Source organism: Taudactylus pleione, unplaced genomic scaffold, assembly GCF_031769625.1.
Source record: "Taudactylus pleione unplaced genomic scaffold, aTauple2 ptg000333l, whole genome shotgun sequence".
NCBI lineage: Eukaryota > Metazoa > Chordata > Amphibia > Anura > Myobatrachidae > Taudactylus > Taudactylus pleione.
In genome coordinates this window covers 2900167-2927520 of record NW_028284734.1, presented here as the reverse complement: position 1 = coordinate 2927520, position 27354 = coordinate 2900167, and the positions used below count along the sequence as shown (strand labels likewise).

Genomic DNA, 27354 nt, shown 5'->3' with positions numbered 1-27354 from the left:
CTGGCAGATGTAAACGCCATAAGAAAGAGAGTCTAAGCTATAAACCACGTAAGGGCTATCAAAACTAGTGGTTCAAATGGAGGCCCCTGGAGGGCACAAAGAGCTACTGCCAAATCCCAAGGAACCCCTAGGGGGGGATAAAGGGAGGTAGAATCCAGAGAACACCCTGAAGGAAGGTCTGGACACCCGGGAGTGGAGCAATTCTACATACGAACCATACTGACAGTGCAGAGACCCGCACTTTCAGGGAGGCCAGGAGGAGGGCTAGACCCAATCCAGTTGGAAGGAATGCCAGAACTCTGTTAAATCCTAAACACTTGAGGATCGTAGCAACAGGTACGAAACCATAAGAAATATGTATGCCACACTCTGTGGTAGATCCCAGCAAAAGCTGGTTTACACGCTTGAAACATCCCTATGATGACTGAGCCAGAGAAACCTTTGGATCACAGTAGGGATGCAGTCAAAGACAGACAATCCAGGTCCAGGGAAAGGCAAGGACCCTGAGACAACAGGTCCGGACATTGAGGCAGCAGGAACAGAGTGTCAATGGAGAGACTCTGAAAATATAAGTACCAGTGACGACTGGGTCAATCTGGAGCCACCAGCAGGACAGTACCTCCGTCTCGATTGAACTACCAAAGAACTACACTGACAACGTGTCACCGAAGGTTGCTTCGGTATTTCTAGTTCTGGACCCTAACTCCGGTAGTGTGTGATAGAGTCAAGAGGCCATGAGGACCACCTCTGGGAGGCCTCATCTGTTCACTAGGAATTGAAACCTCTCTTGGTGAAGAGACCAGTCCCCGAGATGCACATCGTGACGGCTGAGGAAGTCTGCTTCCCAATGGAGAACTCCCGGAATGAACACTGCAGAGATAGCCGGGAGGTGACCCTTGGTCCATGTCAGAATGTGACACTTCTGTCATTGCTGCCCAACTTTGAGTGTCTCCTAGATGTAAGCCACTGTTGTGACATAGTCGGACTGAACCTTTACAGGTTTACCGTGAAGTATGTGTTAGGCCAGAGTGAGGGCCCTAAGACAGCTCGAAATTCCAATAAGTTGATTGGCAGGGTTGAATCGACCGACGTCCAAAGGCCCTGAAATGAGTGCGGACCGCTCACTGCGCCCCAGAGGTTGGCATCCGTTGTAAGGATTACCCAGTCCGGGATCCAAAAAGGGGCGACCCTTGTTAGATGAGATGGCCATAGCCACCCAGATAGAGACAGACGCACTCCGGAGAGAGCATCATCGTCTGAACATCGATCTGATGGAGAAACCCGTTCCATCTGGAGAGGATCAGTTTTTTTTTGCAAATGCCTGGAATGGAACTGAGCATATTCCACCATTCCGAAGGTAAACAGCAAGGATTCCAGAACCCGCATTACTGAGTATAAGAATGCTCGTCGACTGTGGAGACATCTGTGCACTCGCAGTTGAAGAGTGGAGAAGGAAAGCAATGGTTAACTGGAAATGGCTTTGAAGTACCCTGGTGATCCTGCTAAGAGCAGGAGGCCATCCAGATACAGGAGCAGTCGGATACCCTGAGCAGGTGGGCTGTCATAAAAGCCATAAATCTGGTAAACCCCGGTGGGGTTGTGGACAGTCCAAAGGGCAGATCCTGAAATTTGGAAGTGTTGCTGTGGCACAGCAAACCTGAGATAACGCTGATGAGAGAGTTATATAGGAACCTGTAGCTACACGTCCTGAATATCCAGCGATACCATAAAGTCCCCACGTTCCATAGCTCGGATGATGGAGCGTAGGGGTTCCCTCCTGAACCTAGGTACCTTTAAGAATTGGTTCAGGGATTTGAGATTGAGGATAGGCCAATGAGGACCATTCGGCCTCTGAACCAGAAATTAAGTAGAACAATAACCAGTCCCTCGCTTAGATAGTGGGGCTGGCATAATTACCTTTGCTTACAGCAAGGACTGTATAGCTTTCTGGAATAGTAAGGCCTTGTTCAGGTCTGAAGAAAGGCCTGTGTAGCAAGACAGGTGGGGAGGCCATCTGAGCAATGAGAGGGCATACCCGTGAGAGACCCTATCTCTTACCCAAGCGTCCGTGGTGGTTTGACTTTTTCAGTTCACCCAGTGCTGGTGAACTGAAAAAGTCGGCATCTCACTCTGTGATCCCCCAGATGAAGGCCTGTCCCGGCAGACTGAAGGTTTATCCTCAGGTTTAGAAGCAGGGCATCTGGAGTTCCAGGTCTGCTTGGTTCCGGGTATGGCGGCCCTCGTGGAGGCCGACAGCCTAGGAAAAGATTGGCTATTAGGCTTTCCTTGAGGACCAAAGGATTTAAAAGATGTAGTCTGAGGCCTTGTAGTGGAAGTAGCTGAAGGCGGAAATGCCGTTTGTGATACTGCCAACGTTGCTACAATCTTCTCAAGGTCAGGGCCAAGCAAGATCTTTCCATTATAGGGTAATCCATTTTAAGGTCTATCTTGGAGTCCACCTCTGCCTTCCATGAGCGCAGCGATAGGTTATGGCAGGCAGATACAGTCACGGCCGAAACCCTGGTGGTTAGGAGACTGGCATCCCATGTTGTTACTCCAACATAGGAAACTGCATCTTGAATGGGAATAGCAAAAGACATCTGATCCCCAGAAGCCCATCTCTCAATAGCATAAGCCACCCATGCGATAGCCATGGTTGGATGGGCAACAGCCCCTGAAAAGCGAGTATATTGATTTCAGGCAAAGCTACCACCTTCCTATCCATAGAATCCATCAGGGCAGGGATGGGAGGCGTAGTAGCGCTCTTAATTAAACGAGTAAGATGAGAATCCACCGCAGGAGGTGATTCCTATTACTTGCAATGACCCTCAGGGAATGGGTAACATGAGGCCAAACGCTTTTGTGATACCTCTTATCTGGCGATTACCAGACCCCCGCTATGTGAACCACCCACTGGTCAGACAGGGGGAAAACAGCCGAAGACACTTTAATGCTTAAACTGAGGGTGATGTTATTTAGGTGCAGGTTCGACATCCTCTATAACTAGGATGGACTTGACCGCCAGCACCAAAGCAGGGATATTAAATACTTGATTTAGGCTCCCCCTCGTGTGAAAGGAATAGGAGTCAGATAAGGTACATTATCCATTTCTCCCTTGGCTGACGATCTGTGTTAGACAGCAGTGCAGACTGAGGAGACATCACAGGGCGTTTATTTCTTAGAAACGACATCCACCCAGGGTGGCTGTTGTGGTAATCCCTGCAAAGGAAATGACAGACTGTTGTGGTACCTGAGGGAATTGCATGTACTGTGAAAAACCCTGGTAGAGTGTGACAGTCTGTGTCACAGGGGTAAACTGTAAGAACTGCGAGATACCCTGAGAGGGAAGGGTAGCATGTTGAGGTAACCCCAAGTGGATTACAACTATGGGGGCCGCCAGGCGATCCGTAATGGAGGCCAGGGTCTTGAGAAAAAAAACGCCCAAGGGGGGTCCTTTAAGGGGCCCGGCACATGATGGCACCTTATACATAACCCTTCCTAAGTCAAATCCTCCTTACTCACACCTGCAGCACATGACTTGCAGGATAGCAAAAATGGGTGCAGTATCGTGCTCCATTTCCTAGTCAGACATATCTGACTAACAATCATTGTGGAAATATCAAGCAGCGCTATACTGGTCCCGACTGGTGCTAGGATTAGCTGCAGGGACCCACTATCAGCGTATGCAACACACAGTTCCACCTAAAATATGGCAACATGCAGCACGCAACAGTATGTGACCAACCTCACAAATATTGACAAGTATATATATGTGAAATCTCAGAACCACCCTAAGTACACCTGTATTAGGGCAGATTGTAAAGAAAAGGGATAGATATACACTGACAGGTGAGAGAATAAAGCACAGACAGTCAGCGCTAGCATAAGTCACATAGAATGCAGAAATATATATACATAAACATTACATATAATATACTGCAAATGGAACTACAGTGTCTGGGAAAGCTATAGCGCTGTGTACACTGACCCAATAGGCGAGGTACGCAGGGGGACTGGACCAACTGCCGTCCTAGGAGATCTGCAATGCATCACAGAGATAAAATGGCCGCCGGAGACCTCAGAGGAAGCGTGGCCCAAGGAGGAAGCAGCTCAGCAAAGTCAGACCTGCCTCAGGTGAAACACAATCCCTTATATGTACCGGCTTCGGGGCTAATTGGATACCCCCCTTAATATATGACAACTTTCATGTATTTGTTTGTGAATGTTAAAACATATACTTTATCCAGTATTAAAAGTGTTTTAACATTCACAAACAGTCATTAGAAAGGGAGTAAGACTAACGAAAATCAATGGCCAGTAAGGTTGTAAAATGTAGACCCAATACATAGGTTTTGAAATAAATAATTAATTTCTAAGTGGTGGAGAACAAGTTATAATTATTATGCATTCAGCTTCTACAAGCCCATCATTTCACGTGGACAGCGCGTGCTAGCTTGCTTTTGTTTATTTTATTAGTGAAAGGAAGTATGACTCCATCAGCTGCCTGGAATGCTTTCCTTACTTGGAGCCTTGAAGTGAAGTCTCAGTTAATAACTGTTGTTCTGCACCAGGGCAATGGCTGGAAACATTGGATAAGTGCCGACAATTCCCAGCTGCGTGAAAAGCTGAGGGACTTTGTGGCTCTGTTTCTTCAGTCTGAGACGTTTCCTCCCTCTCTTCCTGTGTAAATAGTATTGTGTATATGAAATTAATAATGGACGGACCATACTTCCTCAAAATAATGTAAAGCACAACAATATAACAGTAGAATTCAGCATAAGTAGTATACAATGTATGATTGTACTGGGATCATGTAGAGATGGACATACAGTATTCATCTTTGTTTGCATAAAATACGTATTTGCGTACTGTGCATATTATTGTGCTTTATTGATATGGCGTCCACAAGGGGTCCACAGCCCCTTACAACATACTACGCTTCCATCCAAATGCTGATTGAATCACATTATGCATTTAGGACTCTATATGTTTAGAGAGGTGGAAAAGGGAAGTGAAGGTATTTTCTCATAAATGCGACTTAGCAAGATAGGACACAGAAGCATATGTACCTGTAAGGCGTATATCTTACGGGTGCTCGACCCCAACGCTGATATGTTCATAATGTAGACATGCATAATGTCGACATTCTGAATGTTGCCATTCTGAACCTGTCAACATTACAGAATGTTGACATTATGAATAGTGATTACATACAGTACCCTCTACTTTCTATACATGAAATACAAGGAGAACAAGCACTACAATAATTGGAAGCAGAGCTGTAACTAGACTTTTTGGTGCCCTGTGCCAGAGAGAAGATCGGTGTCCCCCCTCCCCCATTTTTTAAATAGGTACATAAGATGCATCTGAAAGAGGGCCATGGCTTCATGGGGAAGGGCCAGGGAAGAGATAGGGGAGGTCAGGAGATGCTGGGAATAAAAGAAGAGGAAGCTACAAGTGAGAATGATAATAAACAGGAAAATTGACAGGCCCGAACAGCGCCCCCTGCCCTGCGCCATGGCACAGGTCGCACTATGGCCCTAATGGGAAGATAGAGGCTAAGTGGGGGTGTTACTAAGGGCAAAAGGGGGCATTCAGGGTCAAATGCAGAATTTCTAGAAGGGAGTTTCCAAATGTTTGATTTTAGAGCAAGTGTGGCCACCCCATGGATAATTAGCACATAACCTGGTATAGCTTGCCTCATACAAAGTACAGTGTTTGTAATACTTCAGACATACACAGGGCCAGCGATCATAATAAGCTGTTAGATGCAGCAACAGGGCCAGCTCACCCAATCTGAATGTTTTGAAGGGGAAATGGGGTTTCAGATGTGGGTACCGTGCCACATTTCAAGTCCTCTGATCTGTGGAGCATTGGAGAAAGTCTGGGGGTCTTGGGGAGCGGAAGGAGAACCTAGCACCTGTCTTGGACATATATGTACATACTGGTCTCCTTATACACTGGACAGTGTCTGTGAAACTGTATTAATAGTTGACACTGTAGATGGTGTATGGTGTAGGCGAGAGAGTCTAAAAATCAATCTTTCTCTATCAAATATATTTATCTCATATAGAACATAAGTGGTCAGGAAAAGGTTAAACATCATATATACATCATATAACCAGTAGGATACAGAACGAAGCACAAAGCCTCCCATCTCATGTTAAGACGCCTGTCTCTTCTTGCTGCCAGCTGCTCTCTGGTCCAGTATGCAGATTGAGCGCTCACATCTACACACACAACAGACTTAGTAGGAGAAGCTACTGCCACTGTGCATCATCCCTTATCCTTATATCTCTTATACGGCATGTTGTGACAGTAGCTCTGGTAAAATCGTATTTTAGCTATTGTGGTCTATGATGTGAGCCGTTGGCTGGGTGGATTCCGGGCAACTAGAAAACTGGAAACCCCCTCTACAGTTGCCTATGGGATTAAAAATTCTAATCTATACAGTTTGTGAAAGTAAAGAATAGAAAAAGGGGTACTGCTGTACAGTTTATTTATAAAGTAGGGGCATGGGTGTTGTAATGGGAATGCCAGGACAACCACTTAGTTCAAAATGTGAAAGAAGAATCATATAGGATACTTGTATGGTATTCTAGATGATACGATACACTTGCCAAATTTTATATATTACACCAGTGATTGAGGGAGATTCAACCATTTTCAATTCTATGATTTAGAACATTTTGCATGATTTTACAAATGTCTAATGAGAGATCCAGTATACGTAGGAGTCTGCGGAGGATGATAAGGCAGTAGAGTGAGGAGAGTATTACATCTATAATGGTTCAAACAAGCATGTTATTGTCCTGACAAAAGCTTGCTACCTTCGGGCAACACCACCATGGTATGTGTGCAAGGGGCCTCAGCTCCACAATCTCTCTAACAGTCTCAGGAGCTGAGTAAATAGCATGGAGGCAAGTGGGAGTCACGTAACAGCTGCAAAATATCTTATAACTACTGTATGTTCTTTAATTCTTATGCAGATCAAACTCTTGGGCAGCCTAACTTTGATTTTGAACCAATCATCTGTCTCCAAGGTCTCTCCCATGTCCTCCCTCACTTTACCTCATGAGGCCCTTATCATGCTTAATAAAAAAATATAGGTGTAAAGTGTAAATCAGGCATTTGATTTGTTAAGATATAGCAATTCCAGAGTATTCAGTTTGTGTCTCAACTCTCCGTGGTGGGGTCAAGTTGTAGAAAAGTCAGATTGGAAGATGCAGTCTCTTGGGAGATTAAGCAGCTCTTGAAGATTTATACATTTTATAAATTTTTTATACATTTTGGAAAAAAGAGTCTATATCAGATCTGATATTATGTCTAGTCTGAGTTTCGAAGACTCTGTTCTTGACAGGGAGGACAAGCTGGATTATTCCAGTGTGGTCTCGATTTGAGTTATTTAGCAATTTGTATGTTCACATACCTAAGGTAAAAAAGGTGGTTGGCAGAAGTTGCAGAGGTGGGGATCTCACTCTGAAAGTGATACAGAGTAAAGAGTATGAGGAGTGATTTCTATGAGATCAGCCTCAATGTCATCCTATATATTCTAGAGTAGTGGTTCTCAAACTGTGAGCCGCGACACCAAAGTGGTTTGTGACCACCTTGAGATGGGGACGTGGTTACACTGCGGCTCTTGAGCAAAATGCAGATCTTTCAAATTTTCAATTTGGCCCTCAGCTGAGAGCAGGAGAAGTAGGATCATGCGGGGTGACTGAGGAAGAATGTCAGCAGGAGCGGATTGGGCACTGACTGTTGCATTACGTATCCTTCTCCTCTGCAGAATGGCCAAAAGAGGGAAGCATGCTCTAAGACCTTTCTGCTCCAGTGTGGGCTCCAGTGGCAAAGGTAAGTGAGTGTGAGAGGCATTTTTAGGTGGTCTGATAGGCATATAAGGGACGTGGAGATATCTGATGCATGTGTGTGGGGATCTGATGGGCATAAACATGGCATGTAGGGCCGGGGTTTGTTGACATGCTAGGAGCATGTGTGGATGTCTGATGGTCATGTTGGAAAGTCTTATGGGCATTCAAGGAGTTATGATGGCATGTGGAGAGATTTGATGGGTATGTAAAGAACACGTGAGTAGGCCTGGGGACAAGTAAGGAGGTCTTATGGCATTTGCGATGAAGACAAGCACCTTGCTCGCAGCAAAGGTGCTCGCCGCCCCATCCACCAAGGTATATTAGAACATAGTTCTTTGGTAATATACTGAGGTTGTGTATAAAATATTATTGTCAGAGGGGGTCTAGACCAGTGGGCTCCAAACTGAAGCTCACGAGCTACCAGTAGAGCGCTGTCTTAATTTTGGTAGCTCACCTAGCTGCAGTGCTGCCGAGTCAACTAGGCGGAAGTGACCTCTGAGGTGTGCTCCCCCGTGGCATCAGTGACATGGGTGGAGCCACAGGGAAGCACGTGAGGCGATTGCTGCAGCCTCTATAGCAATCATCTGACGTGCTTCCCCGTGGTATCCACCCACGGCGTCTATGCTACGGCGGAGCGAGTGACTCCCGCCCAGCCCTGCCGGAAAATCGCACAGCAGTATATCTTTTGCTCCTCTACTGCACGTACCTCCATGGAGCAGGTAATTAACCATGAAATGTGCCTTTGCTGACATTTTATTTACAAACTACAACAATATTACTGTAATAATTAAATGCATTTTTATTTTCTGTGAAACATCTTTTTCATTTTCATTAAATTACCCGCAATTGGTCAGTTATTAGCCAGATTTTTCTCTACAATTTTACTCCAGTAGCTCTTCAGGATGTTTCATTTTCTAAAGTAGCTCCCACCTCAATTAACGTTGGAGACCACTGGTCTAGACTGTGGGCTAGAGTAGGTGAGCATAGATTGTGTTAACTGGGTGGCATATATGTATGTTGGGAAGGCCTAGTCAACCTTCTCTCTCGGACTCTTATTAGACCAAACAAATTTTAACTTATGCAGTTGCCAAACCTTGTAAATATATTTTTATCAGAAAGATCTGAAATAAGTACAATATTTTTGAAAGCATATTTATTTTTGTGATAGACAATTATTCTCTGACAATCCACTTTTTAATGGATTTTAGTAAGGCTAGGAAATTTGCATTATACACCTGTTCATATTGTTTAGTGAAGTAGGCATTAAATATTTAAATTTATGGGCCTGTCATTTAAAGTTATAATTTTGTTGAAGACGCTTTTGTATATGAGGTGACAGATTTAAAGATAAGACTTCTGTCTATCTGAATTATTTTAAAGTGTTCTAATTCCTTATATGTGAGTAATTCTCAACATAATATGAGAAGTGAAATTAGGGGTTTTGTCATATGTAAAGAACACTGTCAGCGTAAAGGGTAAGTTTATATTCTCACGGCCATCTTAAATCCGTGCTATATTAGGATTCCTTCAAGTACTGATGGCTAAGGGTTCCATTGTAAGAGCAAAAAGAAGCGGATCCTATCCTGGTTCAGTTGGTGGTTTTAAAGGATTCAGAAGTGGTGTCATTAGCTAAAACTACTGCACAGCGGTTAAATTATAGAACAACTATTCTACATAAGAAGTTTAAATTGAAGCTCATTTCTTTCAAGGTGAAATGCATTAAAAGCCATGAAACCCTATGGAAGGCTTTTTGCGCAACAAAGACAGCACAAGGACCGGAGTTGTTGTTTTGTTTTTTTTAATAGCAGCGTAAATCAGGCCCACAGCCCTCCCAGAAAAAAACCTACCCAGCCAGTATGAGTACATCTAGTGGCAAACATACAGTATGCGCATATGCAGTGGCGGATCTAAATTTTTGGGGCCCTGAAGCTTGGACTGTTATGGGGGCCCCTTTGCAACCAGCAACAATAGGGCAACATCCAACAAGGTCCAAAGGGCCTTGCTGCCCTTGCAAGGACTTTGAGGCCCAAATGGCGAAAATGTAGAAACCCCCAGAGAGTGAGAGATTGTAGATAGACAGATTTAGAAACCCCCCAGAGAGTGAAACACTAGATAGATAGATGTAGAACCCTCCCCCCCCAGAGAGAGAGAGAGATATAGATAGATGTAGAAACCCCCAGAGAGTGAAACACTGTAGGTAAATAGATACAGATGCGTCAAGTTACATTGTGGCTGATCGCGCAACAAACGTGCGCACACATCACGCCATGTGGTTCCCCATTTCTGTATACCCTACGGTATGCTGTGGCGCACACTGCGACTGCACCATGCATTCCTATGGAGGCCCTTACGCACTGCATGTATCCGCTCACGGGTGTGTGTCATGCGCTCTACGTGGCAAGATTTACCACGTCAGCAGCAAGGATATAGCTAGATGGATACTCACCAGAGAGTAAGTGAGACACTGTAGATCAGTGATTTTCAACCTTTTCAACTCAAGGCACACTACACAAGATTTTAAAATTGCCAAGGCACACTATCCTGCTATGCGGTGTACGTGACCAATGAAAAAACATAAACATTGGTTCACACATAAAAATATACACACACATTGACCTCCACACTAATAAAACACACTACATTGGCCTCCACAGGAATAAAACACTACAGTACAAGTGCGCTGAGCTGACCGCCGCGGCACACTTGACAACCGCTCGCGGCACACTGCTGTAGATAGATAGATGTAGAAACCCCCAGAGAGTGAGAGACGATAGATGTAGAAACCCCCAAGATAGTGAGAACTGTAGAAAGATGGATGTAGAAACCCCCCCAGAGAGAGACGATAGATCGATAGATGTACAAACCCCCCAGAGATTGAGACACTGTAGATAGATAGACAGTGTTCACTCAATTATGTGCGCACGCGTCCGAAAAGGGGGCGTGGTCATGGAAAGGGGCGTGGCCATGAAAAGGGGCATGTCTATAAGACGCGTCCCCTTTTTGTCATACTTGGGGGCGTGCCTGGCACTTACGGACACGCCGGGCAGCCCCCAAGCGCTGCAGACAGGGAGAATAGATGCCGGGCGCATGTGCCCGGCGTCTATTCTCCGGCGGTGACCGGGTCACCGCACATTCTCTACCCGCGGGACACTGCGTCCCACGGGTGAAGACGGCACCCGCAGGCTTTGAGGGCAGGGCGCTTTTTGCCCTCCTTCTGGAGGGCAGGGTGCTTTTTGCCCTCCAGAGGGAGGGCAGGGTGCCGCACCCCGCTAAAACAGCCTAGCGGGAACGCTAGATAGATGTACAAACCCCCCAGAGAGAGAGAGAGAGAGACTGTAGATAGATCACGTACAGTACCAAACCAAAACTTACTCGCTTCCTCTGTAGAATCCCAGCTATTGATCCTCCTGAAAGGGATCTCTGGAATCCTTGAGTCAGGTCACTCCCACACGCTGTGTGCTCCCGCCTCTGAGCTGCATGCTATCCCTTAGTCAGCTCAGCTTTTAGTTTGTGATCAGCACTGGAGGGCCGACTTCTGGCAGATGGGACAGCACAAATGGAGATGGGAGCAGGAGAGCTGTATCCATAGCTGCTTCACCTAAGTAGGAGGCTGCATCTCTAATGTGAGAAATGTAGGACAGCTGTTCCCTCGAAGCATCAGGGGAAAAAGTCTCTTCTAGGGCCCCTGCCCAACTCTCAGTGGCTTTTGCCACCCAGGCCAAAGACTTAGCAGGACAAGGAATAGCTCCTGTAAGAGAGTATATAGATTTATGACAAGCTTCTATTTGTCTAACTCCTTCAAGGAGGTTGTAGTATGTATGGGTAAAGTGGCATTTTTAACCAGACGTGTTATTTGAGAATCCACTGCTGAGGGAACGTCCCATTTAGTAGAATCAGAAGCTGGAAGAGGGTAAAAGGAACTGAAACGTTTTGGAATTTTAAACCTTTTACCGGGCATATTCCAAGCTTCACTCATGTGATCAGATAGCTGGTCAGAGTGAGGAAACTCTGGTAAAACAACATTTTGTCACTTAGAAAGTGTGTGTTTTTTCTTAGGAGTGGGTTCATCCTCTTCTATTTGTAGAAAAGGTTTAACAGCTTTCACCAGAGCAGGTATATTTAGTTTAGAGTGTGGCTCATCTTCTCCTGAGACGAAGTCAGAGTGCTGAAAAACCATAGAGGTATTAGCCAAACTCTGTACTGAGGTAGACAGTACGTCTATCCATGGAGGAGGCAAAGGATTTGCAGGGAGTACCTGCTGTGGCCATCCCATAGGGGGAGCTAACACGGGGACTGCTACTTGGTCTGCAAGTTTTGCCAGCATCTGTGAGAAGGCGGCCCAGAGTGGGTCCCGAGGCTGATGGGCTTGGGGCCTTGTAACAATTATTACAAAGACCATCCTAAATGAGGTTCCCTGTGGCTAAGCTCGCAGAGCAGGACTTACAAGACACCAGAGTAGGAGAAGCAGCATCAGGCTGCTTGTTATTCTACCTCTGCCAGCTATAGCCACAAGAATAAGAAAATACCCAGTAAGATACAGTGCAGTGAACACCTGGATAATATGGCACAGTGTAGCGTGCAACCACATTATAAGGTATGTGATAGCACTCACAAGTACATGGGAAATGTGAGGTACATGAACCCACTATACCTTAGTAGTCAGGGTATAGTAAAATAAAGAGGTATAAGCTGACAGTATAGAAAGTAGAGATTAGTGCTAGCACAAGTCACATACAAATGCAGAAAAACACATTACATGTTTACAATGGGCACTAAAATCAACTACATCCAACCCAGTGGCTGGTAGGATATAGCGCTGTATGACCTGGCCCGTGGGAGAGATATACAGGGTGACTGGACCAAGCGTTCCCAGAGACCTGCTTGCAGAAAATTTCTGCTGCGTGTCTCTGAAAGGGCGGAAGGTGAGGGAGGAGCAGCCCAGGGAACACCAAGACCGCAGTGGAATGGCGCCCTGGACTGGGGGAGGGGCTGCAGGGAGAGTGCCTTCTCCCCTTGCTGACATTAACCACCGGGTCCCCTGGCCTCTTTACTGCTCTGAGCTAGTATGTAACATGCCCCGGTGGTCTAGTGGAGTCGTGGGCACACCAGTGTCCACATCAGCGCCTCAGGTCTGTCTCCTGAGACCGGAGGTAAGACTGCGCAACAATGTGGGTCCCCGCGAACGGGGTTAACGCCTTACCTGCCCCCTGAATTCTGGGCTGCAGTCTGGGGTCCGAGGAGTCTGCTAGCTAGTCCCCCTCGTAGCTCCGCCGGGAGTACCTAGCACAGGATTGGAGTCACGGCGCCGCAGAGGGGTGATGGGGCGGCAGCACAGATGTCCAGAGGACAGTCTGATGCTGCTCGCCTGTTATAGTAAAAAAATAGAAAGTAAATTAAATCATAAAATAAAGCTTAATGCAGCCCCCTGTTATAATGGTGGTCCAGCTCCTGCCGGACACCAACGAAACTGAAGTGCCCTCTGTGGGCGGGTTATAGGGGGAAGGACCAGAGCATCCTGGGATTGAAAAAACTTTGCTGTTGGTGTCCAGTCCTCCAGGTGCCACCTACACCCCAATGTCTCCCTGTGGAGCCCTATGGACCCTGAAGAAGAAAACTCCATTGATTTTGTTGAAAAATTCACACATTAAAAAAAAAGCTTCAGGGCCCCTCCGGGGTTAGGGGCCCTGAAGCTTAAACTTCATTAGTTTCATAGTAGGTCCGCCTTTGCGCATACGCTACTCTTTTATCCTAGCAGAGCCGGCCCCAGGAATAGGCATTCTAAGCAAATGCCTAGGGCATCTTGAATGCCTTTGGGGCATCCCTCGGCTCTGTAGTTCCCCGCCGCTACCATGATCAGAGCTCAGCTCCGATCAGGCAGCACAGTGGACAGGTCAGAATGAGCTTCTGCACAAAAGCTCATTCTGGCTACAAGAGACAAGTACGACCACGATGGCCGCGGGAGGGCATGCTGCGCATGCTCAGCAACGCCCCCCCCTGTGCGGAGCAGAGCCGTGAGTGACAACTCATGGGTCTGCCTCCATTAGCCGCCGCAGCCCCAGCAGCACTCATCCAGATCCAGGCATCAGGAGGAGAAGGTGGCCTGCTACAGCCTGCTGGCCCGCACCTGCTCCCCGATGGTCCAATTAAATTCCCCTCTTCAGTATCACAATGGGGGCGGAGCCAATACTACAATCCCCGCCCATGTATGCCCCGCAAATCGCTGCATCGAGGAGGGGAGGAGCCTAATGATGCAAGGTGCCCGCCCCCATTACCAAGCTGCTGTTGCTTCAGTGTAAGTGATAAGTATGTATGTGATTGTGTTTTAGCATGTGTATACATGTGTTAGTGTGTATGTGCTAGTGTGTACAAATGTGTTGGTGTGTATGTGTAAGTGTGTATGTCCTAGACTATATGTGTATGTATGTTAGTATGTATATATGTGTATGCATGTTAGTGTATATGTGTATGCATGTTTTAGTGTGTATGCATCTGCTAGTGTGCATATATGTGTATGTATGTGCTAGTGTGTGTATATATGTGTATGTATGTTAGTGTGTATATACAGTATGTGGTAGTGTGTATACTGTATATGTGTTAGTCTGTATGTACAGTCAGGTGCATAAATATTGGGACATTGACAGAATTTTCATATTTTGGCCTCTATTCACCACCACAATGGCTTTGAAATGAAACAAACAAGATGTGCTTTAACTGCAGACTTTCAGATTTAATTTGAGGGTAATTACATCCAAATCAGGTGAACGGTATAGGAATTACAATGGTTTCTATATGTGCCTCCCACTTTTTAAGGGGCCAAAAGTAATGTACAAACTAAACAATACTAAATCTAATGGAGCGTACACACGGTCAGATTTGTCAGACTTGTCAGATTTGTCAGATGAACGATTGAACGATTTGAACGATTTTACCAAAGTTTTGAACGATTTGAACGATTGAACGATTTTTGACTGCATTAAAATGAATGGAATCGTCCAAGTCTGACTGCAACCCATCAGATGTCAGAAATCGTTATCTGACCATCGGAAACGCGCATCGTTGATCGTCCATCGTTCAGGCATGTCAGATATGAACGATTTTCCTTCAGATATGAACGACTGAACGATTTTTAAATCGTTATCGTTCATATCTGAAGGAAAAATCTGATCGTGTGTATGCACCATAACTTTCATTTTTTAATACTTTGTTGCAAATCCTTTGCAAGCAATTACAGCCTGAAGTCTGGAACGCATAGACATCACCAGACACTGGGTTTCATACCTGGTGATGCTCTGCCAGACCTCTACTGCAAATGTCTTCAGTTCCTGCTTGTTCTTGGGGCATTTTCCCTTCAGTTTTGTCTTCATCAAGTGAAATGCATGCTCAATCGGATTCAGGTCAGGGGATTGACTTGGCCATTGTATAACATTCCACTTTTTAGCCTTAAAAAACTCTTTGGTTGCTTTTGCAGTATGCTTCGGGTCATTGTCCATCTGCACTGTGAAGCGCCGTCCAATGAGTTCTGAAGCATTTGACTGAATATGAGCATATAATATTGCCCGAAACACTTCAGAATTCATTCTGCTGCTTTTGTCAGCAGTCACATCATCAATAAATACAAGGGAACCAGTTCCATTGGCAGCCATACATGCCCACGCCATGACACTACCACCACCATGCTTCACTGATGAGGTGGTATGTTTTGGATCATGAGCAGTTCCTTTCCTTCTCCATACTCTTCTCTTCCCATCACTCTGGTACGAGTTGATCTTTGTCTCATCTGTCCATAGGATGTTGTTCCAGAACTGTAATGGCTTTTTTAGATGTTGTTTGGCAAACTCTAATCTGGTCTTCCTGTTTTTGAGGCTCACCAATGGTGTACATCTTGTGGTGAACCCTCTATATTCACTATTGTGAAGTCTTCTCTTGATTGTTGACTTTGACACATATACACCTACCTCCTGGAGAGTGTTCTTGATTTGGCCAACTGTTGTGAAGGGGTTTTTCTTCACCAGGGAAATAATTCTTCTGTCATCCACCACAGTTGTTTTCCGTGGTCTTCCGGGTCTTTTGGTGTTGCTGAGCTCTCCGATGCGTTCTTTCTTTTTAAGAATGTTCCAAACAGTTGATTTGGCCACACCTAATGTTTTTGCTATCTCTCTGATGGGTTTATTTTGATTTTTCAGCCTAATGATGGCTTGCTTCACTGATAGTGACAGCTCTTTGGATCTCATATTGAGAGTCGACAGCAACTGATTCCAAATGCAAATGTCACACCTAGAATCAACTCCAGACCTTTTACCTGCTTAATTGATAATGAAATAACGAGGGAATAGCCCACACCTGTCCATGAAATAGTTTTTGAGTTGATAGTCCCATTACTTTTGGCCCCTTAAAAAGTGGGAGGCACATATAGAAACTGTTGTAATTCCTACACCATTCACCTGATGTGGATGTAATTACCCTCAAATTAAATCTGAAAGTCTGCAGTTAAAGCACATCTTGTTTGTTTCATTTCAAAGCTATTGTGGTGGTGAATAGAGGTCAAAATATGAAAATTCTGTCAATGTCCCAATATTTATGCACCTGACTGTATGTGTTAATGTGGGGATGTAGTCGGCATCCCGGAGTGCGGGATGCCGATGGTCTTAATACCGTCGCCGAAATCCCGACAGGTTGGGATCCCGGCACCAGTACCCAGACCGTCGGCATCCAGAAGGTAAGTATCGGGGTGCAGGGGGACGGTAGCGTTAGCTAGCGGGGTTAGGGATAGGCATTAGTGGGAGGATTAGGCACCGGGGAGAGTTAGGTTTAGGGTTAGGTTTAGGCATCGCGGAGGGTGGGTTAGGTTTAGGGTAGGGGTTAGAAAACTACTTACTATAGCGTCCTATTGGTGTCAGTATTCAGGCTGTCGGGATGCCGCTGTCTGTATTACGACCAGCAACATCCCGACAGCCGAGATTTCATACCCAACCCTTTAATGTGTATATATGTGTGTTATATATAATATATACATGTTTGCTATATACTGTATAATATATATATATATATGTGTGTGTGTGGATATATATAACTCCACACTTTAGCACTCACATCAATTAATATTGCACATCGGTGGGGTGCACATCAGCTGTATCCCCTAAATCCAAGGTTCACCAGCGCAGATAGATGTAGAAAAGGATGGCACTCACCAATAGAATTTGCAGCTTATTTAATATGTCAAAAAATAGACAGTAGGCTTACATACAGGCGACGTTTCGGTCCCCAAATGGACCTTTCTCAAGCAATCAAGCCTTGAATTTCACATAGATAACAAGGTACAGTTCCCCGTGAATAGAAGTCCTACTTACCTGACACAGACCAAGCTCTTAAATGCTGTCCTCATGGCGACGTATCCCGCTTGCAGGCCGCGTGCGTTCCACACGCTGGAACGCATCACCCGGAAGTTCCATCACTTCCGATCACGTGATGTCCGCCGTGCAAACAGCGGTGAATATCTAAGTATCATCACCAGACTCATGTCTTTAAAGACAAGCTATCACATAAGCCCGCTCATGTATGGGTAAAAGTCAGGGCATATGCACAATATACACTAAAATGCCTTCAATCGTCAGAACTAGTATTTATATTAAATAGAACAAATTTATAGGACTTAGTCAAAAGTATAATCACTAATAAAGGCCCTAGAGGAAACAGCAGTCCCAGAGATTAGTGAGTGTCAGTACCCTTATTTAACCATCTCTACTACATATCAATATCCATACAAAAAGTGACACAAAATATAACAACTCAATTAATGCAGCTGACAAAAATACATCTACAATATACAAAATTAGCAATAAAAACAGTGTGTTAAAAATAACACTATACCGAGGAACAAACCTCAGTATATATACCAGTGGAGTACTGTATTAACCCGAACAATTATTTATAGGTAAAAAATGGCTTATCAGAAAATCTAGATATAGCCACAAATCAGTTTGGCAAAAGAGCACGAAGTGTATTGTGTTCATTTAACCCCTTCGGGGAAATCGTACCCAGTCTATGTATCCAACGTGCCTCAAGTTTATGTAGCATTAATTCACGATTACCACCTCTTGGATGTGGCGGAACCCAATCAATCAATCTACATCTCAGAGATGATAGCTGGTGGTTACTTCTCTGCCAATGTCTGGCTACTGGTTTATCCGATGAACCTGAGGCAATGGCGGCAAGTATCGAGCTTCTATGGTTTGCCATACGCTCTCTAAAGTTCCGGGTCATGAGGCCCACATACACCAGTCCGCATGGACATATAATCATATAAATGACATAGTCCAATGTACAGTAAAGATTGTGCACAATCCTCATCGGTTTACCACTATGAGGGTGTGGAAATGTCGGACCTGTCAATAGCGAGCGACAGGTCACACAATTTGGACACCTGAAGCATCCCTTCCTTGTCAACTTCAGCCAATTGTCACTATGTCCATCATCAGGTTGGCTTAATGGTCGCATCAAAAGTTGTTTTAAATTGGGGCCTCGCCTGTAAGCCATAATTGGTGGATGCTGCATATTCTTTTTTAGCACAGGGTCTGTTGCCGGTATAGACCAGTTTCGTCTAAAAGATTTATTGATCTGGCTTGCTTTATTATCATATCTGCTGGCATAGATCATCCTTTTAGGGCTAGAGGCCACATCAATTTTAGGTATACTAATTAGTTTAGATCGCGCTTTAAGCAATCACCTCTCAACAGTAGAGCGCGTATACCCGCGTTCAATGAAACGTGCATTCATATCCAGAATCTGTTGTTCAGCGATCTCTTCCTCCGAATTCAATCTCAGAACTCTTAAAAACTGTGAGTTAGGCAGACTCTCCTTCAATCTGGGTGGGTGCTGGCTTGTGGCATAAAGTAACGTATTGCGATCCGTCATCTTCCTAAATAATGTTGTACATAATTTGCCATTTTTCTTATAGACAGTCACGTCCAAAAAATCGATACGCTCTTTATTAATATTAGCAGTAAATTTTATCGGGCTTGGTAGCACATTGAGTTCATCTATCATCTTCCAAAATCTCTCCTCTGTGTCACCCCATACCACAAAAATATCATCAATAAAACGACAGTATTGCAAGATCGCATGGCCAAACTTGGGTAGGATGTTACTACACTCGTACCTATGCATATATAAATTTGCATAAGCAGGTGCCAGGTTACTACTCATCGCTGTACCCGAACATTGTATGTAGTATTTCTTACCATACAAAAAATGGTTCTCTACCAAAACCAACTCCAGCAATTCCAGCAAGAATTCAACAGGTGGTTAAGTGTATCCAGATCCATAGTGCTTCACGCACTGCTGTCATCCCATCCTCATGTGGTAGGACCGTGTACAAGGAGGCCACATCTATTGTAGCTAACCAGGTGTCCTCCCCTACATAATCAATCATTTTAATCTTGGACAAATAATTACCAGTGTCTTTAAGATAACTCCGGCGCTTCTGTACTATAGGCTGTAAGAAGCTATCTACAAACTGGGCTAATGGCTGGAGTATAGAACCCTCAGCCGATATGATTGGCCGCCCTGGAGGGTCCTTTAAGGTTTTATGGACCTTAGGTAGGGCGTATAGTATAGGGCACTTAGGGTGCTCAACCTTCAAAAAATGACTGACCAATTCATCAATCCAGCCCTGTTGTATAGTTCTCTGGATGGTTAGGTCAACTTTCCTCTTAATAATATACATAGGATTATCTGGGCAAAGGGTGTATGTAGTGGTGTCCATCAACTGACGTTGAATCTCTCTGTCATAGTCTACCCACCACTGCCCCACCCTTGTCTGCAGGGCGAATCACCAGGTTTCGATTATTCATCAGTGATCTAAGAGCAAGACGCTGTTCCTTATTAAGATTATCGTATGTGGGTTTCTGATCATTCCTCATAATATCATTCTCCGTGATCCTCAGAAAGGTCTTAATAGACGCATTCGTCGACTGTGGGTCAAAGTTACCAGGTTTTTTGAAAGGTAATACATCTAAATTCTCTAACGAGGAGCGGTCTGAAAAAAATTAATTCAGGCGGATCTTCCTGCCAAATCTAAAATGATCCACCTGAAAATCAAAATGGGTCATGACGTAGAGTTGGAACGAAGCTCAAGCCTAAGGCCAACAATGATATCTGCTTTAGATAACTGATAGTCTGATAAGTTAAAGATGAGGTTCATATCCGCCCTCCTGCGCCATGAGGACAGCATTTAAGAGCTTGGTCTGTGTCAGGTAAGTAGGACTTCTATTCACGGGAACTGTACCTTGTTATCTATGTGAAATTCAAGGCCTGATTGCTTGAGAAAGGTCCATTTGGGGACCGAAACGTCACCTGTATGTAAGCCTACTGTCTATTTTTTGACATATTAAATAAGCTGCAAATTCTACTGGTGAGTGCCATCCTTTTCTATATCTGTGTGTGTGTGTATGTATATATATATATATATATATATATATACATATATATATATATATACATATATATATTAGAAAAAAAAAACCTCCCCCAGAAAATCCATAGTTTGCCCCTGCTATTGTTCAATAATTATTTTTTTTCCTTTGGAGTCGGCGCGTGGCTGGAAGGAGGAGGTCAGAGGAGCTGCGGCACGTGAGGAGCAGAGTCAGCCAGACCTGGAGGAGAAGAAGCCAGAAGAAAGGAGCATTCTTCAAGGCGATAAGATAAGTGATGATTAATGAGACGTAGCAGGAGAAGGGGGCCCAGGGGCCCTGTCTATATTTTCAGTCCCAGGCCCAACAATTTCTGATGGCAGTCCTGCTGGCACTGTCTGCAGCACAGCCCAGAACGGTCCAGGCGACTTCCAGTCCAGGCTGGCTGAAGTCAGAAGAGGCAGTCAGACATGAGACCACCAGAAAAAAATCTCTATTTAAGTTAACTGGGAGAGAGGGGCAGCGGGCACTGGGCAGAGAGGAGTGCTGGCTGTGCTTCTCACTGCTTGATTTGACTGAGTGAGACCGACTCTAGAATAGGTGCTGATGGGCACTGGGGCAGTGTCAGAGAAGTGTGCTGTGTTTCCTAGATGGATCATCATCTGACTCACTGGCCAGGATTTACGAAGCAGCGGCTGCTTCCCAGCGGGTTTCAGGTGAATATTTAAAACGGCACTCTGAGTCAGTGTAAAGCCCGGCGTGCTTTACACTGAAGCCGAGTGCCGTTTTAAATATTCAACAGCAAGCCGCCGGGACTCAGCGGCTTACAGAAGCTGCTGCTTCGTAAATCCTGGTTACTGAGTCTGAGAGGTGCTGTTTCCTTGGGGTGCTGAGTGAGTGACTGTGCAGTTCCTGGCTTTACTGCTGGAATGATGGTGGCCTGGGACTGGGCATGTGTAATATATATATATATATATATAAAATTATATATATATATATATATATATATTCAGAAAACCCAGCACTCACCATGTTTAAACACTCACAATGATGTATAAATAAATAATGGGGATTTGGTTCATGGATTGATCAATGCATTTAAGCCCGCAGCCCACATCACAGGACCCCACTTTCTGCAGGTCCTACACTATCCGTCACACTGATGGAAACCTGGTAGCTGCTATCACATAGTTTAGACTGAAAAAATGTTACCTGGTTTAAAGCTCACCTGCCAGCTAATGGCTTTTAAAGGTAAGGCAGTCACCTGACATAGCTTCTATCACACTACCAAAAAGACAGCTGACACAGGTTAATATAAACGAGCCTGCACATAGGGTGCATGGGAAAGCTATGATCACAAATGGTTAATAAAAATTAACCGCATAAACAAAGTCAAAAATCCACTGCACTCGCCACTCCTAGATTTGGGGTGCAGACCTGCACTCGGCATTCCCAGGACTGGGGTGCAAGTGGCCTGTGACCACATTGCTTAAATAAATAAAATCAGAAAACACAGCACTCACCATGTTTAAACACTCACAATGATGTATAAATAAATAATGGGGATTTGGTTCATGGATTGATCAATGCATTTAAGCCCGCAGCCCACATCACGGGACCCCACTTTCTGCAGGTCCTACACTATCCGTCACACTGATGGAAACCTGGTAGCATGAACCAAATCCCCATTACTTATACATCATTGTGAGTGTTTAAACATGGTGAGTGCTGGGTTTTCTGATTTTATTTATTTAAGCAATGTGGTCACAGGCCACTTGCACCCCAGTCCTGGGAATGGCGAGTGCAGGTCTGCACCCCAAATCTAGGAGTGGCGAGTGCAGTGGATTTTTGACTATATATATATATATATATATATATATATATGTACACATACAGTTCCGTAGTTGCAGGCACTCCTGTTCACAGGTAACTGGCCGTGGTGCTCACAGTGAGGGATGAATAGAGAAGCAGGGCAGTGTCACTCTACGGACTTGACAAGGAACCATAACACAGGCGTCAATACATCATGTAAATGTATTGACGACCGGCAAATGTATACAAACTTGCCGATGCTGGCAGCGACGGAGCGACGGCGGGGGGGGGTAGCGGGGGCTATGCTGCATGTACAAAAGTTCTGAGCATTCGACGGATGACCGGCGGGAGAGCGCATCAGATCATGATAGTGGGTACACACTAGGGGTGAACGGGTTCGGATTTCTGAAATCCGAACCCCCCCGATCCGAGGCAGGCTCGACTTTTCCCGCCTGACTCGGATCTGAAATCGAGGCAAAACGTCATCATCCCGCCTTCCGGGTCTCGCGGGTTTTGGATCCTATATAAGGTACCCGCGTCGGCGCCATTTTCTCACTCGGCTGTGTACAGTGAAGAGGGAGGGTGGGAGTTAGGGCTGGCTGGGCAGTGTAGTGTTGTAGTGTAGTGCAGTGTTGTGCTGTGCTGCGCTGCTGTTGTCCATAGGGGCTGTGTCCACTACTTCAAAGTCCATAGGGGCTGGCTGGACTGTGTTGTGCAGTCAGTTGTCCATAGGGGCTGTGTCCACTCCAAAGTCCTGTGCAGTGTCCCAGTCCTAAAGGGGTGCTGTAGTGTTGTCCAGGGGGTGCTCTGTCCGTCAGGGGTGCTCCCCCCAAGTGCTAAAAAAAATAATATTTATTCTGTGTTTGTGAATTGTGTGCACTGTGGCTGCACGTGCATCAACGAAGGAGCAGCGCCAAGCGTGCGCCTGTGTCCCATAAGTAAAAGGCCGGCTGGCTTGTCCATTAAAGGGTGCTGTAACCCCCAAAGGGCACTCCAAACAAAATAAAAAAATATATTTTTTTGTGTTTGTGAATTGTGTGCGCAGTAGCTGCACGTGCATCAACAAAGTAGTGCCAAGCGTGCGCCTGTGTCCCATAAGTAAACGGCCAGTTGGATTGACCGCTAAAGGGTGCTGTAACCCCCAAAGGGCACTCCAAACAAAATAAAAAAATATATTTTTTTGTTTGTGAATTGTGTGCGCAGTAACCGCACGTGCATCAACTAAGTAGTGCCAAGCGTGCGCCTGTGTCATAAGTAAAGGGCCGGCTGGCTTGTCCGTTAAAGGGTGCTGTAACCCCCAAAGTACACTTCAAACAAAATAAAAAAATATTTTCTGTGTTTGTGAATTGTGTGCGCAGTAGCCGCACGTGTATCAACAAAGTAGTGCCAAGCGTGTGCCTGTGTCCCATAAATAAAGGGCCGGCTGGATTGACCGCTAAAGGGTGCTGTAACCCCCAAAGTACACTCCAAACAAAATAAAAAAATATTTTCTGTGTTTGTGAATTGTGTGCGCAGTAACCGCACGTGCATCAACTAAGTAGTGCCAAGCGTGCGCCTGTGTCATAAGTAAAGGGCCGGCTGGCTTGTCCGTTAAAGGGTGCTGTAACCCCCAAAGTACACTCCAAACAAAATAAAAAAATATATTTTTTTGTGTTTGTGAATTGTGTGCGCAGTAGCCGCACGTGCATCAACAAAGTAGTGCCAAGCGTGCGCCTGTGTCCCATAAATAAAGGGCCGGCTTCATTGACCGCTAACAAAATAAAATAAAAAATTCTGTGTTTGTGAATTGTGTGCACTGTGGCTGCACGTGCATCAACAAAGGAGCAGCGCCAAGCGTGCGCCTGTGTCCCATAAGTAAAGTGCCGGCTGGCTCATTTCTTAAAGGGTGGTGTAACCCACAAAGTGCACTAGTCTCCAACAAAAATAAAAAATTATTTTCAGTGTTTGTGTGCCCCTTAGCCGCACGTATATAACAATATAACATAAATGGAGGACCAAACTTTCTCCGATAAAAATAAAATAGGGAAAGATCAAGAACCACTTCCTCCTAGTGCTGAAGCTGCTGCCACTAGTCATGACATAGACGATAACATGCCATCAACTTCGTCTGCCAGGGCCGATGCCCAATGTCATAGTAGAAGCCACATACAATCCCAAATGACAAAGTTCAGGAAAATGACCTTGAAAAAAACATTTAAATCATCTGAAGAGAAACGTAAACTTGCCAATATGCCATTTACGACACGGAGTGGCAAGGAACGGCTAAGGACTTTCCCTATGTTCATGACTAGTGGTCCAGCTTCACATGACGATGGAAGCCCTCCTCCCGCTAAAAAAATCAAACGAGTTAAGCTGGCAAAAGCACAGCGAAGAACTGTGCGTTCTAAGAAGATATCACAAATCCCCAAGGAGAGTCCAAGTGTGGTGGCGGTTGCGATGCCTGACCTTCCCAGCACTGGACGGGAAGAGGTGGCTCTTTCCACCATTTGCACGCCCCCTGCAAGTGCTGAAAGGAGCACCCACAGTCCACTTGCTGATATGCAAATTGAAGATGTCACTGTTGAAGTACAACAGGATGAGGATACTGGTGTAGCTGGCACTGAGGAGGAAGTTGGCGAGGAGGATTCTGATGGTGATGTGGTTTGTTTAAATCAGGCTTCGGGGGAGACAGTTGTTGTCCGTGGGATGAAAAAGCCCATCACGGTCATGCCTGGGCAGAAGACCAAACATTCCACCTCTTTGGTCTGGCAATATTTCTATCCAAATCCGGACAACAACTGTCTTGCCATATGTACCATATGTAAAGGTGAAATAAGTAGGGGTAGGGACGTTAGCCACCTAGGAACATCCTCCCTTATACGGCACCTGCAGCGCGTTCATAAAAAGTTACTGTCAAGTTCAGAAACTTTGGCTAAGACCGTAAGCAGTCCAGGGACACCTAAATCCCTTTTTCCTGTTTTATCCAAGGAATCGGTGGATGAGGAGGATGAGGACGACATCTTGCCTCCGTAGAGCCAGTTTGTGCAGGGACACATTAATTGCCAGCTTGTTTTGTGGGGGCCCAAACGAACCAATCATTTCAGCCACAGTCATGTGGCAGACCCTGGCGCTGAAATGATTGGTTTATTAAAGTGTGCATGTCCTATTTATACAACAGTATGTACTGTTTGCGGCCTAGTTTTTCAAACTGCCATCCTGTCTGCCACTGCAGTGTCACTCCTAGATGGGCCACGTGTTTGTGCCGCCCACTCGTGTCGCTTAGCATAGTCATCCAGCTACCTCGGTGCAATCTTTTGGCCATAAAAACAATAGAGTGAGGTGTGAGGTGTTCAGAATAGACTGGAAATGAGTGGAAATGAAGGTTATTGAGGTTAATAATTGCATAGGAGCAGAAAAACCCACAAATTCTGTGATTTAAGCTGTTTTTATGCTTTTTTTCAAAAAAATACAGATCCAAAACACAAAACCCAGAACCCAAAACACGGAAGGGTGGTTTTGGCAAAACCAATCCAGATCCAAAACACGAAGAAAGATCCAGATCCAAAACCAAAACACGAAAAGTGGCCGGTGCACACCCCTAGTACACACTACACGATTTGAACGATTTGTCACTTCGATGCGTCGGATTCGGCCAAATCATTCAAAATATTGGCTAGTATGTACCCAGTATAAGATTGAAGGTGGGATTATCTGCTAGGGCCATAGGCCAAAATCTTGCCTAGAGCATCAAATTGGCTAGGGCTGGCTTTGTATCCTAGTGTACACTTGGTACATATACTATCGTTATCTCCTTGGTGTAAACCTAGCACATGCTATCCTTGAAGAGCTGGACACTTCTAGAGATGCATCCGAGTTAGCATAGTATGTAAAATGTATTTTTTTATAGGGGGCATTTCTGTGCTCTTCACATAAAATGCATCCGACTCTACTACATAAGCCTCCATGTGTGTAGTACTCTGTAACTTTTGGAAGCATTCTCTGGAGTTGGGTTCACATAAGATCCTTATAGCGATAACACGGGATGCGGTCAATATCCCGACTGCTGCGATTCCGGAGGTCAGAATGCCGACGCCGGAATCCCGACACTAGTCAGAATACCAGCGCCGGCATCCCGACCGCCGGAATCCCAAAGGTGGGGTTAGGCACTAGGGGAAGGGTTAGGATTAGGCACTAATGGGGGAGGGTTAGGTTTAGAGTGCATGGAGGGTGAGGTTATGTTTAGGCACTAGGGGGGGAGGATGGGGTTTAGGCACCGGAGAGGGAGGGTTAGGGTAGGGACAGAGGGAGGGTTAGAATGCTTACGATCCTTGTACACATTAAACGTTATTGTACAGGCTTTGGAAACTTGTAAAATATTTCCAACTGAACCTTTCACCTACAGTAATTCAATCTGCCCGTAAATGTTATTATGTTAAACAGTACGAAAAAAAGCAAATGTGTAATATATGGTTGGAGCTAATCAAACATTTACATTCATTGGCTACTTTGCACTAGACAGATGAAAGCTATAGGATACTGCACATTTCACCTTTCTTTCTGATTCAGTTATTGATTGCAGTGATTCAAAGACAGCTGCAAATAATTAATCCAATACCAGACATATTGATGCACCTACATCAATTCCTAGGTGTAGATCAGCACAATCTTATAGGCATTGAGAGTCATTTGTGTTATTGAGCTTTCTCCATGAAAGCACCAACAAATGTTTTTTGAGGTTATTCTTTATCACAGCGCAGTTTGCTTTGCATGTGTGGTTATCTGTAAAAAGGTGGCGCTGCATCTAAAGGATACTGTAGTTATTGTCTAAAGTGGGAGACACACTCAGAGCCCAGTAAGATTCATGAGCACACAACTGTAAAAGGATTATAAAGGAACCCTGCTTTTCCTGTACACTAGACACATTTATTACAGACCAGTGCTGCCATCTAGCTGCAAAAACTGGATGTGTAAAATCTACATAAAGTAGCTGTTATTTTACAGGATCACATAAACTAGACCTAAACAGCAATTTACATTATATAAATCAACCTGAAAAATTAACATACACACACAAATAAACAGTTTGAGTTGAACAGAACTTGAAAATGTTTAAACAGATGGTGAAATACATTTTAAAAAGACTTTTCTCATGTGATCCAATGATAGTAAAGTTTATGCTGAAATACTTGCAAATAATAATAGTCTGATATTATGTTATGAGAGTAGTATGCGAAGGCTGGATAAGCATGAGAATCTGAATGACTAAGAATACTATGTTTTTTGCTGTA

General features: G+C 44.9%; 1 protein-coding gene across 1 annotated transcript in view; it reads right to left on the bottom strand.

Moving 5' to 3' along the window:
- ANKRD31 (ankyrin repeat domain 31) overlaps positions 1-27354 on the bottom strand; it is a 261093-nt gene that overhangs the window by 146730 nt on the left and 87009 nt on the right. The window contains exon 9 of the mRNA XM_088443721.1: positions 4523-4680. Coding sequence (XP_088299847.1) covers positions 4523-4680 — 158 coding nt within the window. The remainder of the gene's footprint in view (positions 1-4522; positions 4681-27354) is intronic.